General features: G+C 41.4%; 1 protein-coding gene across 2 annotated transcripts; it reads right to left on the bottom strand.

Moving 5' to 3' along the window:
* Positions 1-3,649: 3,649 nt before the first annotated feature.
* Positions 3,650-18,356, bottom strand: LOC311508279 (programmed cell death 1 ligand 1-like). Of its 2 annotated transcripts, none has more exons than XM_084572986.1 (5): positions 18,137-18,356; positions 8,785-9,129; positions 7,446-7,520; positions 7,210-7,305; positions 3,650-4,882 (listed from the first exon to the last, which is right to left on the bottom strand). In XM_084572986.1, exons 2-5 carry the CDS (start codon positions 9,095-9,097, stop codon positions 4,752-4,754), a joined length of 615 nt encoding a protein of 204 aa, XP_084429112.1. In that variant the 5' UTR covers positions 9,098-9,129; positions 18,137-18,356; the 3' UTR covers positions 3,650-4,751. The 2 variants fall into 2 exon arrangements, with proteins under 2 accessions (XP_084429112.1, XP_084429111.1); XM_084572985.1 differs by lacking the exon at positions 18,137-18,356 and adding an exon at positions 11,592-11,727.
* Between the last annotated feature and the right edge of the window lie 970 nt (positions 18,357-19,326).

The following is a 19,326-nucleotide window of genomic DNA, read 5'->3' as shown; positions in this document are numbered from 1 at the left end:
CGGTAAACTTATTCCCAGGCTGTCTCCTGCTCTGTGACCAATGAAGTGACGGCGGGAATCCAGCTGTCACTTCATTGGTCGAGGTACTGTTGCTCACGAAGATACCGGAAGACAACAAAGCAACAACTTCTCCTCACACTTTCTGTTTGAACTTTTCTTATTGCACTATTACAAGAGGAATGTTCTACTCAGTGGCGGTTCTACATTGAATTACGCCCCGGGCGAGACCCCCCTTCCCCTGCTTGAGTCAGAGCTCAGAGGGTTGAACTAGAGCGAACGGCAAACGGCTACTGTGATTGGTCATGTGCGATGCCTCACAATATAGGTCCAACTTAAACGTGTGTATACCACTTCCTACTGCACGAGAGAATGTACAATTAGCCATAGTCACGCGCTGTATTAGACTATCCATATGTAATAACCAGAGCCTGGTAATAACTACACGACACTGGAAGGGCCGGTACAAAATTCCTCAGGGGCCGGACCCGGCCCGGGGGCCACCGATTGAATAGCTCGGCTTTAACGGATAAGCCGGCAGCTGAAGATGGCCTAACGAGTCTTTGTTGATTTCATTACTCGTCAATGACACAATGGTGGAGTAGGACATCTAGTGGACAATGAAATGTAAGGCAGTGAGACGTGTCATTTATTGGTTCATGCTTGTATGAGACTGAGAGACAAACTGACAGAGATGGAAGTGGACGCACTGTCCTCTTCTACGCTGTGGTGTCCTGGGGAGACAGCACTAAGAAGAAGGACACCTCACGGCTGGACAAGCTGATCCAGAAGGAGGACTCTGTTGTAGGGACAGAGCTGGAGTCCCTGACATCAGTGGCAGATGGAAGGACCATGAACAAACTCTGGTCCATCATGAACAATGTCCACCACCCTCTACAGGACACCATAGTCAGACAGAGGAGCTGGTTCAGTCACAGGCTGCTGTCTCTGTCCTGCTCCATGGACAGGTTGAGGAGGACATTTACATCTACAACCCATAACCATCCCACCACAGGTTCCAATTATAGAGTGTGACTAAGGTCAGCTCCTTCATGAGCTACTGCGCATGTGTCGGGGCCTCGGGTGTCAGACGAGATTCAAAATATTAAAATCACTCTAATTCTGTTTACTTTGTGCTTTTATATGAATGAATGAATGTGTGGGTATACCGACTGTCCAAACTACACATACCAATCTATGTACTAGTACTACACCTTTATATACTATTAGTGTAAAATATTTACTCGTAAGCTCTCTTATTGGGTTATTTTTGCTCTTTGTTCTTCTAGTTAACAACTAAATGTTGGATTCAGTTGTTCATGTCCCTCTATGAGAATAAAGCTGAACCTAACACAAAAAGATGAACAGTCCTCCAGAAAATAAAACAGCTCCATGAATGAAAAGTTTTGTGTTTCCTCCAAACTGTGACCTGAGTTTGTTGCATTAAACTTTAAATGAATAAATAAACTAATTAAACATCTTCTCATTATTACATGTAGTCAGTGTGCAGCACAAGTTCCTGGTCCTTAACGTGCACATGAAGCTGAATGAAAACACACTCAGCCTCTAATCTCTTCAGCGTTTATCAGTAAAGTTCAGTTATTTTTAGTGAAAATCTAAAGTTGAGAGTTTTACCTGGTCTGAAACAAGCTCCTCTCTCCTCTCCTCATGCTCCAAGTCTCCATCTAACTCCTTTAATCTGCCTCAGACCTGCTGAACAGCCACTCTACTATATAGTAAAACAGCTGGAGGACTGGGTCACGTGTTCACATGGACTCCAAGCGGGTGCTTCTCATTGGCTGAGAGTTTACAGAGCGGGAGTTTACGTGTAACATTTGGCGCGTAAATACAGCGAATGCGCGCGAGAGTAGACTCTGAGTCACGTGTTGAATCAACGAGTGAAGATCAAGTCAAACAATCTGGTTGTTGCTGATGTGTTTGATTAAAGAAGGACAAAGACACACAATCTGGTCATAAATATAAAATATGAAAATAATAACTATGTGTGGAAATTATTTCTGCTCAGTCTAATGTCAGGAAATCTTTACTTTTTATAAAATACTTCCATCAGTGAACATGACAAAAGGGTGGAGCCTATCCCAACTGTCACTGGAAAAGAAAACTAAGTGTAATTTGGGCACATTGCTGTCTGGTCTGCTGTTTAGTCCTGGCTCTCAGTTTTCTGTTCTGTTCACTTCTCTGACTAAAACTGTGGATTATAAATCAGGACCAGCTGTTATTTTCACTGAAAGATTAAAATCTTCTATGTAATTGTCACACTTGTGCAAATTCATGCTGCGGCCCAGATTAGACCCTCTGACGGGCCACTTTTGGTCCCCGGCCTGTATGTTTGACACCTGTGCTCACATCTAAATTTAATAGAAATAAACTGAATTTGTTGAGATTTTAATAATAATGCATTTTATTTATAGGCGCCTTTCTTGGCACTCAAGGACACCGTACATACATTCATAAAAGAAACAGTAATTCATAAAAGAAACAGCAGAGAATAAAATATGGGGGGGGGGGCAGAGTAATTGTCATCAAGTGGAGTAGGCAGTTTTAAACAGATATGTTTTGAGTTGAGATTTGAAATGGGGAAATGAATCAATATTTCTGAGTTGGGGTGGTAGTGAATTCCAGAGACGGGGAGCAGAGCGGCTGAATGCTCTGCTCCCCATGGTGGTAAGACGGGCAGTAGGGACAGACAGATGTACGGAGGAAGATGATCGTAGAGAGCGGGAGGGAGTGGGAACATGGAGGAGATCAGACAAATATGGGGGGGTGAGGTTGTGAATGGCCTTGAAAGTAAGCAGGAGGACTTTAAATTGGATGCGAGATTGAACTGGGAGCCAATGAAGCTCTTGAAGGACAGGAGTGATGTGGTGAATGGAGGGGGTTCGAGTTATGATGCGGGCAGCTGAATTCTGGACTAGTTGAAGTTTATGGAGAGATTTGTGTGGAAGGCCAAAGAGGAGAGAGTTGCAATAATCCAGACGGGAAGTGACGAGACTGTGAACCAGGATGGCGGCAGTGTGGGGGGTGAGGGAGGGGCGGAGGCGATTAATGTTACGTAGGTGGAAGTAAGCAGACCGAGTAATGTTATTGATATGGGATTGAAAGGATAGTGTGCTGTCAAGGATGACACCCAGACTCTTAACCTGGGGGGAGGGTGAAACGGAGGAGTTGTCGATGCTAAGAGAAAAGCTTTTACTATGAAACTGAATCACACTAGTATGAGATTAGAAGCTTCAGATACGTGCTGTTTAGATTTTACTTTTGTGGACAACCTGTATCTTGTACAGCTTTCTAAATAATCATCTTGTAGCAGGGTAGTCATCTTCCTGACTGATGAGAAAGTGATCTACTGTAGAATCTATTACAAGCAGAGGAAGAATAAAAACACTAAACACATTAATAGCAGTGAGGCAGATTATAGAGATGGAAAAAGTTTATTTGATCTAAATATAAAGAAAGTGCTTCAAAGACAAGAAAACAGAAAATATCTACGAAGAAAAATAATAGGTAGAAAAACAAAGTCAAAGAGCAGCACAACAGTTACATGGACAGACATCATGGTCAACACAATATATATATATATATATATATATGTTTTTTTTTTTGACAGCAATAAATAAAAAACTAAGCTTACAGCGCTGCTGATTTAAATACAAGACATCCAGACGATATAATAATGAATCATTTCACAGATCATTACAGCTAGAACTGATCTTAGCCTCCAGAGAGAGAGCCAAGGCAAGAAAGAAAAGCACAGAGCAGATCTGTGGTTTAACTGGTAAATCATGTCAGAGCCACATGGAGACCGTGAGGACGTGAGGAGTCGACCACCACAGGGAGATAAAAACATTATTTTGGCATAGAATAGATCATGTGATCATTTCTAGACTCATTACAGTTTATTCTAAGAACAAACATGATTAAAACTAAAGTTACAACATTTTTCTTGCTATGCAGATTTCACAGAAGCTTGTGTCCTTTGGTCAAGAGAGCAGGGAACAACATTTACAAGAAAGGCCAATCCCTTAAATAATGTAAAGAATCATGTAAAGGTGTGGTTTATAATATTAGAGTCAGAAACAGTCTGATTAATAAAATATTGCACCAGTTCATCCAAGAGGAGCATTAAATGACTGAAGGTAGAGTCATGATGGTCAGTAACTTATAAACCTGTAAACATTAACTTTACTTTACTTTAGTTCAGTTACAGGTGTGTCCTGAGTTCACTAGTGTTGACTAGAAGTCAGATGGATGAAATAACTGTAGGTGTTCAGGACAAGGAGAAATCAATGAAGGCTGAGGGAGTTAATGCTTTAACAAACACTCATGTCTGTTACTGGGACTAAACTGTAGTTAGAAAGAAAGTCAGGTAGTAAATGAATCTACCCTGAGGAGTGTATTATATTTATTTAATACTATAGTCGTGGCTTGTTCCCTTTCTGTACTATATCTATATATCTATATATCTATGTAATGACAATCAAGTTAAATCTGATCTGATTAGTTTTTACTGCTGATGTGAACTGAGCTACAAGTTGAGATGTTCATGTGAGTAAACTAGAAATAGATTTAAAATAGAGTTTTAAAAAGTGCATCAGTTCCGTGTTCTGCTCATTAAAGACTCATTTATGGAACTAATCATGGGATTAATATCTAACAGATTATATCATGGATTCAGAGCACCAGTAGAAATGTTGTTTGGTTCAGATGAGGTATTTTCTGTCCAACCATCACAGCTAACCATGCTGGACGTCTCTGAGGCCGTTTGCTGCTGTGATGTCCTCGTCTTTGCCTCCGTCCTCGTCCCCTGTCCTCAGGGTTTCCATTTCATTCTGGTTTTCTTCATCTGCTCTCCTTCTGCAAATCCCTGTCAGAACATGGAAACCAGTTTCCAGATGAATTAACTGCTTCTCTCCAGTTCTCTGTTCATCTCTCTGTTAGTTTAATGTGTAGAGTTTGCTGTGATGCGTTCAATGGATGACCTGTAATTTCCTACTCTTAAACTCAGACAAAACAGAAGTTATTGTATTCGGTCCTAAGCATCTCAGAGATTCATTATCTAATCACATGGTGTCTTTGGATGGCATTACCTTGGCCTCCAGTACTACTGTGAAAAACCTTGGTGTTATATTTGATGAGGATATGTCCTTTAAATGTCACATAAAGCAAGTGACCAGGACTGCCTTCTTTCACCTGCGTAATATCGTCAAAATTAGGAACATCCTGTCTCAGAGTGATGCTGAAAAACTAGTTCATGCATTTGTGTCGTCCAGACTGGATTATTGTAATTCATTACTGTCTGGCTGTCCAAATAGCTCTTTAAAAAGCCTCCAGTTGATTCAAAATGCCGCAGCAAGAGCATTGACAGGAATTAGCAAGAGAGATCATATTACTCCAGTTTTAGCTTCTCTTCACTGGCTCCCTTTAAAGTCTAGAATAGAATTTAAAATCCTCCTCCTTACATACAAGGCCCTTAAAGGCCTAGCTCCATCGTATCTTAAAGACCTTATTGTACCATATCATCCCAGCAGATCACTTCGGTCTGAAAGTGCAGGCCTACTTGTGGTTCCTAGAATTTCAAAAAGTAGAATGGGAGGTAGAGCTTTCAGCTATCAGGCTCCTCTCCTATGGAACCAGCTCCCAGTTTGGGTTCGGGAGGCAGACACTCTCTCTATTTTTAAGGTCAGGCTTAAGACTTTCCTTTTTGATCAGGCTTATAGTTAGGGCTGGACTAAACCATCCCTTAGTTATGCTGCTATAGGCCTAGGCTGCTGGGGGACGATGCACCAAACACATGTCCTCCTTCTTTCTTCTCTCTCCTCTCTCGCATCCTCCACTTTCTTTTCTCTGGCACAGAGCTCTTGCCCTCTAATTTCCTATATACTACTAGTCATACAATTCTGAGCTATTACTATGTAGAATGTTTACTGCTGTGTGTGTCCCACCCCCCTTCCCCCCTCTTCCCCCCCTTCCCCCCTCTTCTTGTGAGTATCTCTGGCCTGGAGTGGTGTGTTTCCTGTGGAGCTCTATACTACATCTGTTGTCGTGGTCTCATCAGCCTGCCTAGTCTTCATGGAATCCTGCAGTTATCCACTCCTACCTGAATGAACAATTCTCCAACCTGCCTATGATTCCTCTTACATTTTCAAACTGTCATGTAACATCATCAGTTTGTATCATATGATTCCACATGTACACTTTAGTCAGATATGTGTATCTATGACAGATGTATGTTTATCTGCTGTTCTCTTCTCTTCTCTCTTTGCTGTTCTCTTCTCTCTTTCTTCTGTCTGTACCCGGCTGGCCTTAGGCAGATGGGTCCCTCCATATGAGCTGGGTTCTGCTTGAGGTTTCTTCCTGTTAAAAGGGAGTTTTTCCTGCCACCGTTGCCTTCAGGCTTGCTCTGGGGGTTTCAGGCCGGGTTTTTGTAAAGCGTCTTGAGACGATTTGTATTGTTATTGACGCTATATAAATAAAATTGAATTGAATTGAATTGAATGTCTCCCTGGAAAATCTGGCCCTGACTTTTTACTTCTTCTACCTTCTTCTTCTCCAGCTGGACAACAACTCACCTTTCTGGAACCACTAACTCCATGTTATTAATGTTAATGCACATTATTAATCCTTCCTATGGATATAATACACATTTATTTCTGTCTCTATTTTATTTTGTAACTATCTTCACTTATCTTTCTTTTTACTTGTGCTTCTCATGAGTGATACTCAGCTACTGTGACCAATCAATGTCCTAAGTCTGATGAGGTCATTCATAATAACTAAACACATTTAATCTTTGTCATTAGGTCGTAGAGCACGTCTTGTATATTTATATCTCAGTGGACGTAGAGACCATTTGTGGCGGCCTCGTTAAATACCAGACTCATCTCCAAACATTTCTGTCTCTGTTAATCTTTAGTGTCAATGAGTCTAAATGAAGTCAGTCTCTTTTCTCCAGTCTTTGACTTAATATCTGAAAATATGTTTCACTAGTTATTTATGTGAAACTGCAGAAAATGTTTGTAGATGCATTAAACTACTTGACGCCTGAGGAGCCACCACAACACTTTAAAAGTCTTCAAATGGAAAGTGTCCAGTATCTTTAGCTGCTAAACACAGTGAAGTACGACTATTAGAGATAAATAAAGAACATGAACCTCACAATGTACAGTTAAAATGTAAAAGGATGGAACTCACCAGTCTTACTGTAGTTCACCAGGAGTCCAATGATAACACAAAGAAGAAGAACAAAAGAACTGAGAGTGGACCAGTAGCTTCTCTTCTTTGGAGCATCTGAAAGAAATGAAACCCTTGAATTTAGAGGGATAAACACAAATGAGGTTTATTTTTCATTTACAAGACATAGTTAGGAATAATAAAGTTACACAGGTGTGTTTGTCTCTACAGAAATAAATAAATAAATAAAGACATACCAGTCACACCAGGGCTCATTGCTCCGTAGACTGGAGATGTCGTGGTGGTGAAATCCTCTTTTCTTTCTTTCTTCACTGTTTCAGATAAAATAAAAACTTTATTAACTTCAGCCATAACATTATGACCACCTTCCTAATATTGTGCAGGTCTCCCTTGTGGTGACTCATCAGAGAATGGACATGGGCCTTCTGAGGGTGTCCTGTTGTTAGTGGGGGGGTCTTTGAGGGGAGGGGCCTCTGTGGATCATCCCACAGATACTTGATCAGTTTGGGATCTAGTGAATCTGGAGGCCAGGTCAACACCTTGTGCTGTTCTTCATGTTTTTTTTTTTTAGTTGTTCCTAAAGTGTTTTTGTGTGTGTGTCTGTGTCAGGCTGCATCCTGCTGGGGATGGCTGCTGCCATCAAGGAGTGTCATTGCTATGGGGTGGGGGTGCCTGGTCTGGTCTAGGTGGGTGCTACATGTCTAAGTAACATCCACACCAATGAATGCCAGGTCCAGAAGTTTCCCAGCAGAACACTGAACTGTCACAAGATGGTTTAAATGTTATTCACTTCTCCTGTCAGTGGTCATAATGTTGTGGCTGATCGGTGTATAAACTAGGGATTGCACAACTTCAGGTTTTTTTTTTTTTAAATCGACTGTTATGTGATGAAAGTCAAGTGGACACCAACTAGTCTCTGATGACGTCACTAATAAAAACCCAGTAGAAAGTAATAAATCTATATTGTTGACCTGAATCATCTGCTGAGAACAGACAGCTCATGTGCTACATACTGTGAGCTGCAGATATGTATAGTCTGTATAAAAACAGGCAGCACCTCAGCACCATCAGTAGCATTTACTCCACAGCGTGTTGTTAGATGGGATAGTGTAGCAGCTATTTCACTTGTCACGTGATCAGTGACTAGTCGACATGATGCTTAAAGCGTTGTGGTGCAGCAGAGAAGTTGACTAATGGACTAAGGGCAGCACGATGGCACAGTGGGTAGCGTTGGTGCCTCACAGCAAGAAGGTCGCTGGTTCAAATCCCCGGGGCGGAGGCCTTTCTGTGTGGAGTTTGCATGTTCTCCCCGTGTCTGCGTGGGTTTTCTCTGGGCACTCCGGTTTCAAAACATGCTAGGTGTTAGGCACCGGTCAGGTTGGCCCACAGTGGCGGCGCGCGCGAGTGCAGCGGCTCAGGACCAACCCTCCATGTCTGACCATGCAATCTCATTATATGATACTTGTATAATATAATGACAAATAAAGGCTCTCTCTAATCAACTAGTCTGTGTAACCCCTACTATATGTGGAACAAATTAAACTAAACCGTCTCCTATAAGTTCAGTAAACTTACCGACAATGTTGAAAACAAAACTGGTGTTCTTTGGGATGAAGCATCTGAACCGTCCCGAGTCAGACTCCTGGACTCTGGGGATCAGTAGAGTCATCCTTCCTCTGGTCAGGTCCTCTTTAATCAGCTCAGCCCTGTTTCTGTATCGCTCCATCTGTGGCACAGGATGATCTTTCCCACCTCGACGGGAGTAGACGACGCGGTCTGAGACGTTGGAGACGTCCATTCTCTTCCAGAAAACGGTGAAGTTCATCAGGTTGACCTCAGGATTTGTCCGACACTGAAGAGTCAGATTAGAACCTTCTCTTACTTCCATCAGCTGAGTCTGGTTGGTGATAGGATGTTCTTCTGTGGAAACAAACCAGATAAACAGTTTGATCACCTCATGTCAACCTGAGGATGAGGATGGTGTAAAACCTTCCTCTGTCACAAAGCTGATTCAAGTTAAAAAGAAACTGATCATATTCAGGAAATAATCAAACTGTTAGAGTCACATAAGCAGCCACACACACAAGAGGAACAATATCCAGATAAAAGGATGGAGATCATGTAACATTTAACACTTTTAAAAATCACATCTGGCATTTTCAGAAAGATGTGGAGTCCTGTTCCTTGAGAGGAAGCTGAATTATTGATTAAATACTAGTGACAATGGAAAAGTGACTTTAACTTTGACTAAACATGACACACTATAACAGATTTTCTGTATTTCTCATTTCCGAATCTCTCTATATTGCATAATGACAATTTTATTCCCTCAGAAACCACATGTTTTACAAGTTAACATTTACATAATTAATCTTATAGTAATTTCTAGGAGTGTGTTACGGCCTGTGGGTTGATTTCTTTCATTTGTGTGTGTGTTGCTGCGGTGCTGTTCTCTCTCTCTTCCTCTCTCTGGAGGCCACTCCCCCGGCTCACAGTCGTTTCCAAACCCTTATCATCAGCTGGGGTTTAAAGGAGGAAGAGAACAGCACTCTGCGGCATGGCTGCGGTTGAACTTGTTGTTTATTGACCACCCTTCAGTGGAAAGGTGTGTGTGGTGCGCACTAAGCTGTTAGCACTGTGTTCTTGGTTCCTGTGGAAGGCCAGGGGCTTTGGATTCACCCTGATTTTGCCATTTTCAAATAAATGCCTTATTTTTGTCTCTTTTCAGTCTTATCTGTCTTATCTGTCAGTGATCAATCCTGGGAACATTATCTGTTGTTACTCCCCTCATCCCCTATAGCACGGGGTCGTAACAGAGTGGAACGCTGGAAGCTTTCCACCTGAAATCTGACTTTTCAATAGATTTCTGGGCTTTAGAACCAACCTAGTTTGACACATGCAGATTAGTCTTAATCATTTACTTATTTTGTTTAGATTTTTTTTTAATGAAGGAATTCATTTGTTAATTTGTCTAAAAAATGTCAACTAGGACAGCACAGTGGTGTGGTGATTAGCACTGATGCCTCCCAGTCAGAAGGTTCTGGGTTCTGTGTGGAGTCTGCATGTTCTCCCTGTGTCTGTGTGGGTTCTCTCTCTAATATTATAATCTCTAACCCACTGTTTCCCAATCTTTGAACATAATGTTTCACATCTCTGTGACATTTTTAAATGTATGAACAACGTTACACAACTCCTAGTTTGTGTTTAGTTCATCCTTTAAATGTGAAGCAAACTTAAAAACCACTTCCTCTAAAAACCTCACTTAAACAGTGAATCCTGTTTTCCATCAATGAGAAGCTGCAGAAACACATATTGACATGAAAGTGAGTCTCACTTGACTCAGTAACTCAAACTATGAGGTTTAGATGAAGTTAAAGAGCTTCAGAGAAAGTACCAGACACGTTTCTGTTTGTGTTACATTATATTAATAATTAGTTTGTAAGTGTCTCCTGCTGTCTGGAGCTGTAGTAGAGGAAGAAAGAAAGAAATAGAACAAACACTATTAGGAGCAGTGAAGAAGAAGAGCATGTATTGAGTCTGGTAACTTTTATAAAACATGTCTTCTACTTTAACTGACATAAAGACAAAGTCTGTTTAGATTAGATCAGATTAAATTAAGGATTATTACACCGTGCTCACATTATTCCAGCCCTCTGTGCTGCTAGACCACACAACAACTCTAAGATCATAAACACTCAAGCAAGTGCTCAAGCACCCTAAACTTTGTCCCAGCACCCCTAACAATAAGAGTTGAAATAACATTGTTTTGTTGTTTTTTCAATGTTTGTCTATGATACGATGAAAATAATCTGCACAATAGTAGAAAGTATGTGGTTTGAACATTGCAGTGGTATGATCCACTTCTCTCTACCCCTCCCTCCCCCATGAAACGCGCACATGCCTTAAGTTTGACCGACCACCTGAGGTGTGGTGCCTCCTGTAAGTTACCAAACAAAGATCTATTAACTTTACCACTCAGCACCAACACATTAACAACAGCCCGAACTTTTACTGTTGTTAATGTTAAATAGGAGTTTGCCAGCCGACGTGTTTTTCTCTCTGTTAGAGTCATAGTGCAGGTTGGTCTAAGACTGCCTGTGTGGGCGTGCGCTCAACTCCACCAAAGAGTACAGAGCTGCGCCTGGCTAAGCTAACTAGCTAACAGCTAACTAGCCACGATTTATGACGAGTTAACAGTCAAAAAAAGTCCCTAAACAAGTTAAAGTAGAGCGGGTTTCAGACCGGACCGAATCATACTCACAGCGCGTATAAAGCATTATAATAATGATAATAATAACTATTAATAACTAATTAATATCGATAAGAATGAACGTGTCTAATAGTAATAACACTGAGACATTTCACACTCGATGTAAACTCACCAGTCAACGATGTAACAGTAACGAAAGAGAAGAATGCCGTCACCTCCATTGTTATAATAATACAAACTAATAAAGACGTGATGCACCGGGAGAAACAACTGTCCGCTGGAACAAGCGCTCCGCTGAGGAGCAAAGTTTTGGCACCGGCTTCTCTGAACCCACGGGAACACCGGCAGCCAATCAGCCAATGGTCAATCACATCGACCAATAGAAGAAGAGGAAGAGAGCACTGATACCACGGCGTTTGTCACTAGACGTTCTCTGGCCATACTCAACATAAAATCTCATATCCCTCCGCTGTAGCACTATTCAATTGGCGGCCCCCGGGCCGGGTCTGGCCCTCACAGTGTAGTGTAGTGTTATTACATATGGATAGTCTGATACAGCGCGTGACTATGGCTAATTGTACATTCTCTCGTGCAGTAGGAGATGGTATACACACGTTTAAGTCGGACCTATATTGTGAGGGATCGCACATGACCAATCACAGTCGCCGTTTGCCGTTCGCGCTCCAGTGCAACACTCTGAGCTCTGAGGAGTCACGTGCTGATTTGGGTTGATTTGGGCGGGGTCTGAGCCGGTCGGCCATGATGGTAGGAGACGCTATCGGTTGCCAGGGGCAACGCCTTCAGAACTTAACGGAGGCGTTACTAAACATTCCAGAGCTCTTTAATATTTGCGCGTTTATTATTTCGGCGGGACAGATCTACGAATAAGTAAGAAAAGTAAGAAAGTAAAGCAATGGAGAAAGTTAAGGCGAAAGAAAATGGACCTTACAGGGACAAGCTTACACCTACCGCAAAACAGCGGAGACGGCACAAGAGCGACCATATCCCACCAACAATATTCCACCAACAAGGTAATAATGTCATGAGCAGAATCTCAACTACTTTTTAGTTAACATTAATGGTTGGCCATTGAGCATTTTCGAAGAGGCAACAGTTTGTTAGATAGTTAGCTAGGCAGCAAACTTCAGATGCACTTCAGGGTTTGCAGCAACATTAACAGCTAGGTAACCTACACTTAGTAGCTTTAACAAACAACATAAAGACATTTTTTAGAGAAGGTACCTGAGTGAAAATGCACAGAACACACTCTCATCGACTGGGGGGTGAGATAGGGTGACCAGATCCCAACTCACCAGATGTGGGACAAAGACTACGTTTGTGTGGGACAGTGTGGGACAATGTGAGATACCAGTGCATCAAGGTACCCTAAAAGAACTAACAGAAAAAATTAACATTTCTATTCTGCCCCTTTGCTTATAGCATTACATTGCTTTGCCATCTGATTGATTCAGTAGCACATAACAGCCTGCAAATAAAAACTTAACAAATATATTTTATAATATATATATATAAAAACTTATTTAAATGCAACTTTCCCAAGTTCCCAAGTTGAGCAACACGTTTTGTCTCGCATTGTCTGTGTCGTGTCACGTCGTATTCACCTCCGTGTGAAACAGAAAAATGACTCAAGCAAACTTCACAGCAAACTTTACCAGACTCGCCTTGCACTGGTTTCACCCAGGGATAGATAGTTTAACAGTCTTTATTATAGCTGCATTTCCTCTTCTCAGTCGTACGGGTTGTGCTTCCCTCCATGTCTCGCGCTGGATGCCGTTCTGATCTGATTTGTATTGTTTGTTGTTGGTGGCCGCGCCCTTAACCTGCGTCCCACTTTGATTGACATGATCAAACAGCCCGCCCCTACCCCTGATGACAGCCCTCACTGCTTTCTCCAAACAGCTATTTGATAAATGCCAGATTATAAAACACGCATGGAGTCTGACTGTCAATAACAATGCGGGACAACGTCTCAATTTGCGGGACGTGTGAAAAGTAATGAAAATGCGTGACTGTCCCGCACAAAGCGGGACATCTGGTCACCCTAGGGTGAGATCGAAAGTAAGGTCCTTTCTTCTTATTGCAGCCAACCAAGCAATCCGGCGTCTCCTCGTCAGGTCAGAGACTTGCTCTCCCTGATGCTGTGTCCATTTCAGTAACCTAAAAAACTGTATTCCATTGTTCCTATGTTTTCCATATGTATCGTGTGAGGTACTGGAGCAGTTTTTAACGCAGCAGTGAGTTCCAGGCATGGTATTACAGTGCGGAATTGCGAGAACCTCCTCTGCTACCAAGTTAACAACACACGTAAACAATCATGTTTTGCCGCTGGTATCCTGCCAACATGGCGGAGAGGGTGAGGATCCCGCGATATCGAGGGGAGGGGCTCTGTACCATGACGACAACTCCTCACTCTCAATAGAGAGGCGAAGTCCCGCCCCCCTACTTCCGGGTTATGGGACCTATCTTTCGAAAAAATATGAACGGCAGTCTATGGAGAGATCATAATTATTTTTTGGTCCCGTTCGAATTGTGGCATGAATTTCACATATGATGTGTGTGAATTTAAAAGATAATTTTTCACGTCAAGAGATAAATTATTTGACGTAAATAAGCTGAACAACATTAGGTTTTGTATGAGATCGCTTAGTGAACTACATCTCTCTAGAGATCCCTAGAGAACTATGGCTGTCTCCTTGTTGAGCTTTACCGTCTTCTTCCAGGACGAAGGCAGAAGCATCAAACGAGGTGAAAATCATTATAAATCGGGTCATGTCGAGAGCTGTAGTTACACGAAGGGAGTTTTGGTCGGTTCTGTACGCGCCAGCATGTGGGACTTGTAGTTCGTTTAATTACGTATTTTCCATAGCGTTTTACTGAACTATCTTGAGACAAACTGTGACATTCTTGACATGTAAAATCATTTTTTATTCTGAAAAACAACATATGTATAATCCAAGGCACAAGTCGATCGGGACCAGAAAATAATTTATCTTTCGCCATAGACTGCCGTTCATATTTTTTCGAAAGATAGGTCCCATAACCCGGAAGTAGAGGGGGCGGGACTTCGGCTCTCTATATACGCCTGGCTCTGACTTCTTTCTGTCAAGCAGCATCAAATAGAGTGTAAAATGTCAGTGTAATGAATGAACAACAGGACGATTTATATGGAAATTTACGTTAAACTTATTCCCAGGCCGTCTCCTGCTCTGTGACCAATGAAGTGACGGCGGGAATCCCTCTGTCACTTCATTGGTCGAGGTACTGTTGCTCACGAAGACACCGGAAGACAATAAAGCAACAACTTTTCCTCACACTTTCTGTATGATATTTTTCTTGTTGCACTATTACAAGAGGAATGTTCTACTCAGTGGCGGTTCTACATTGAATTACGCCCTGGGCGGGACCCCCCTTCCCCCTGTTTGAAAGAAAAGTCAGAGCGGTCAGAGCCGAACGGCAAAAGGCGACTGTGATTGGTCATGTGTGGTCCCTCACAATATAGGGACGACTTAAACGTGTGTATACCATCTCCTACTGCACGAGAGAATGTACAATTAGCCATAGTCACGCGCTGTATCAGACTATCCATATGTAATAACACGACACTGGAAGGGCTGGTACAAAATTCCTCAGGGGCAGGGCCGGTTCTCCCTATACCCACACTACGCAAGTTGCGTAGGGCCCCGCAGGTTAATTAAGGCCCCTCCCCCCCGTCTCCACTTCAGTCAAACTTGCGACAGGTAGCCTATAGCGACCGCCAGTGCCTACAACGATAAGAAGATGAAACGGAATTACCCCTCAGGGCATGAAAAACGAAAGAGGAAACTACAGGAGAATGAGCAGCGGGAACAACAGTCGGGTAAACTTGTGTTCGTTCGGTTTGATGTAAATAAATAATCTTATAGACAAGGCTATACCGTTTCATTGATTTGCATCTCTCAAGCGCGAGTGTTGCTGACCTACATAACAGGGTAGTGCATCCTCTGATCGGTCTGCATTTTGTTTACTTGATTTCTTGCCATGCTTTCCCAGTCAAAATACTTAGCAAATAGTTGTTGATTATAACTGCATATTCCGTGAATTATAACGGCGACTGGCTACAGATGTGTGGGGGGAAAAACAACCGATTTAAACGCGTTCAATAATGTGCGTGCTCAAAATGAAACTAGCAGTTTTTCACTCTCCCCATAAGATTTTTAAATCAATGCAATGGTTTAGCAATATTTCAGTACAACTTTAGTTGGCTTGGCTTAGATACAACTGAACGCCTATATCAAATATGGAAAGAAGTTGAAAGGATTAACTTTGACTAGCCTAAATATTTAGTTGAATTTTGATTTGTTGTGCTGCACACTAGATAATAGTATACACATAGCAGGCCTAGTCTAAATTATAAGCATGGCGTATTAGACATATTCATTGTAATTCATTTAATAACATTTAAATAGTCTAGTTGGACAAAATATGGAAGAAAATCAGAGGGAACCAAATTGAATGGGCCTGGTGGAGATGATAAAATTAACAACAACAACATAGGCTATCTTTATGGTTTGTAGCCTACGTTCATGTTTTTTTGTTCATATGGAAACTTATTATTATCATTTTTCATATTGTTATAGCATGTGCTGTGGTTATTGCAACTATTAGTTGTAGGCTTTTCAAATGTATTTGAAACAATTAGGCTACTTTTAACTCATGTAGTGTTAATATAAGTCACTTTTGAACAAAAACCATAATTGTTGTCTACAGGTGCTATGCTCAAGTTTGTAAGAAGAGATGCCAGCCAGTCAGTCAGTGCAAGCACCGTACACATCAGCATGAATGAAGCATATTGCTGCTGCCTACTGTTTGTTAGTCACATTGCAGCCTACTGTTTGTAAATATGTCATTCAGTATATAATAGTAATGACAAATATAGTGTTTGTTCAGTAAATGTTTATTTAAATATTGTTTGTTCAATAAATATTGTTTGTTTACACCACATTTTATTCTGTATTGGTCTGTTTATTCTGACAAAGAGATGGCGCAATCTGTTTAAAGGTGACTGTAAAACATGGTTACATTTTGGCCCGCAGAGTTGAGATAGGAGGGCCCCTTAACAGGATTTTGCTTAGGGCCCCATGGAGGTTAGAACCGGCACTGCTCAGGGGCCAGACCCGGCCCAAGGGCCACCGATTGAATAGCTCGGCTTTAACGGATAAGCGGCAGCTGATGATGGCCTAACGAGTCTTTGTTGATTTCATTACTCGTCAATGACACAATGGTGGAGTAGGACATCTAGTGGACAATGAAATGTAATGCAATGAGACGTGTCATTTATTGGTTCATGCTTGTATGAGACTGAGAGACAAACTAACAGAGATGGAAGTGGACTCACAACTCACTTCCTGGATAGCAGACTATCTCTCTGTGCTCTCCCCTGTCCTATTCAACCTGTACACCTTGGATGTCTAGGACAACACAGAGTCATGTCATATGCACAAGTTGTCAGATGATACTGTAATTGTTGGGTGTATCAAGGATGGACAGGAGCAGGAGGACAAGAATCTGGTGAACTTGGTCTCATGGTGCTGAGCCTGCTCCCCATCAACAGGGGTGACATCTGGATCACAAACTGGACTGGTGGGCTAACACAGACTCAGTCTACAACAAAGGTCAGAGCCGTCTCTATGTCCTCAGGAGGCTAAGGTGGTTTAATATCTGCAGGAAGCTGCTGGACATGTCCTACCAGACTATCGCTGCAGGTGTCCTCTTCTATGCTGTGGTGTCCTGGGGAGGCAGCACTAAGAAGAAGGACACCTCACAGCTGGACAAGCTGATCCAGAAGGAGGACTCTGTGGTAGGGACAGAGCTGGAGTCCCTGACATCAGTGGTAGATGGAAGGACCATGAACAAACTCTGGTCCATCATGAACAATGTCCACCACCCTCTACAGGACACCATAGTCAGACAGAGAAGCTGGTTCAGAGACAGGCTGCTGTCTCTGTCCTGCTCCATGGACAGGCTGAGGAGGACGTTTGTCCCTCAGGACATAAGACTCTACAACCCATAACCATCCCACCACAGGCTCCAATTACAGAGTATGACTAAGGTCAGCTCCTTCATGAGCTACTGCGCATGTGTCGGGGCCTCTGGTGTCGGACGAGATTCAAAATATTAAAATTACTCTAATTCTGTTTACTTTGTGCTTTTATATGAATGTATGTGTGTGTGTGTATACCGACTGTCCAAACTACACATACCAATCAATGTACTAGTACTACACCTTTATATACTATTAGTATAAAATATTTACTCCAAGTAAGCTCGTTCTCTCTTATTGGGTTATTTTTGCTCTTTGTTCTTCTAGTTAACAACTAAATGTTGGATTCAGTTGTTCATGTCCCTCTATGAGAATAAAGCTGAAGCTAACACAAAAAGATGAACACTCCTCTAGAAAATAATAAAACAGCTCCATGAATGAAAAGTTTTGTTGTTTCCTCCAAACTGTGACCTGAGTTTGTTGCATTAAACTTTAAATGAATAAATAAACTAATTAAACATCTTCTCATTATTGCATGTAGTCAGTGTGCAGCACAAGTTCCTGGTCCTTAACGTGCACATGAAGCTGAATGAAAACACACTCAGCCTCTAATCTCTTCAGCGTTTATCAGTAAAGTTCAGTTATTTTTAGTGAAAATCTAAAGTTGAGAGTTTTACCTGGTCTGAAACAAGCTCCTCTCTCCTCTCCTCATGCTCCAAGTCTCCATCTAACTCCTTTAATCTGCCTCAGACCTGCTGAACAGCCACTCTACTGTACTGTAGTAAAGTAGCCACGTGTTCACATGGACCGCCCATTTTAACACGATTTCCCGCCATTCGGGTGCTTCTCATTGGCTGAGGGCTAACGCGGGAGTTTAAAATGTAACATTTGGCGCGTAAATACAGCGAATGGGCGTGACAGGAAAATGAATCGCGTGTTGAATCAACGAGTGAAGATCAAGTCAAACAATCTGGTTGTTGCTGATGTGTTTGATTAAAGAAGGACAAAGACACACAATCTGGTCATAAATATAAAATATGAAAATAATAACTGTGTGTAAATTATTTCTGCTCAGTCTAATGTCAGGAAATCTTTACTTTTTATAAAATACTTGCATCAGTGAACATGACAAAATAAAAACAAACAATAAAACAACAACAACCTGCTTCTAACCTGAAATTATCAGAAAAACACTAATATATTTATAATTTATGTGCATTTTTAATGTATTTATCCTTTATTCATCTTATTAAATGTATTACTGTTTTGCTCTCAATGTTGTGATTTCCAAAATAAGCTAAAGCTGTGACGTTTAGATTCTGAAGAGCAGCAGGACGTGATTGTCAGAAATGTTTCGAGGTCTTTAACTCCAAACTATTAAACTCTGAGGAGAACTACGACCTGAAGGTGGCAGCGAAACATCAAGGATTAAAAAAAGTCACTTACAAAGTCAGAGTTTAGCAGTTTTCTGATAAATGCAGTATTAAAAACATTTAAATATTGAATATACATCATGTTTCCATAATAAAGCCCATACTGTATTTCTGTATTTTTCATCTATATTGTACAGAAACCACACGTTGAATGAGCGAACATTAATAAATACTACAAACATCTAGATTTCTGTGGATTAGGATCAAATCTATCAGATTAAATTTACATTATAAAGACACGAGAAGAAATGTTTTGATTAATTATTAATGTTTCAGTCAAGACTTTTGACAAATCTATGAAAATTTTAATATTTTCCGTGTGCAAAGTTTAACTGCTGAACGATTCAGTTTCACCTCCAGCAAGAAAAAAAAAACACACAATAATCCTGCCGTGTCTTTCCTGATTATTGATTATTATTCCTGATAATTACAAA

Source organism: Chelon labrosus (assembly GCF_963514085.1).
Source record: "Chelon labrosus genome assembly, chromosome: 2".
NCBI classification, from domain to species: Eukaryota; Metazoa; Chordata; class Actinopteri; order Mugiliformes; family Mugilidae; genus Chelon; species Chelon labrosus.
This window is presented reverse-complemented; position numbering and strand designations above follow the sequence as displayed.

Excerpts from the sequence above, each read along its gene's own strand:
- LOC311508279 (XM_084572985.1), bottom strand. The coding sequence starts at position 11,640 with ATGGAGGTGACGGCATTCTTCTCTTTCGTTACTGTTACATCGTTGACT. Across the intron at positions 7,306-7,445 it reads AATGAGCCCTGGTGTGACTG|ATGCTCCAAAGAAGAGAAGC; the intron begins GTATGTCTTTAT and ends CATTTCTTTCAG. Across the intron at positions 4,883-7,209 it reads GGTGAACTACAGTAAGACTG|GGATTTGCAGAAGGAGAGCA; the intron begins GTGAGTTCCATC and ends ATGTTCTGACAG.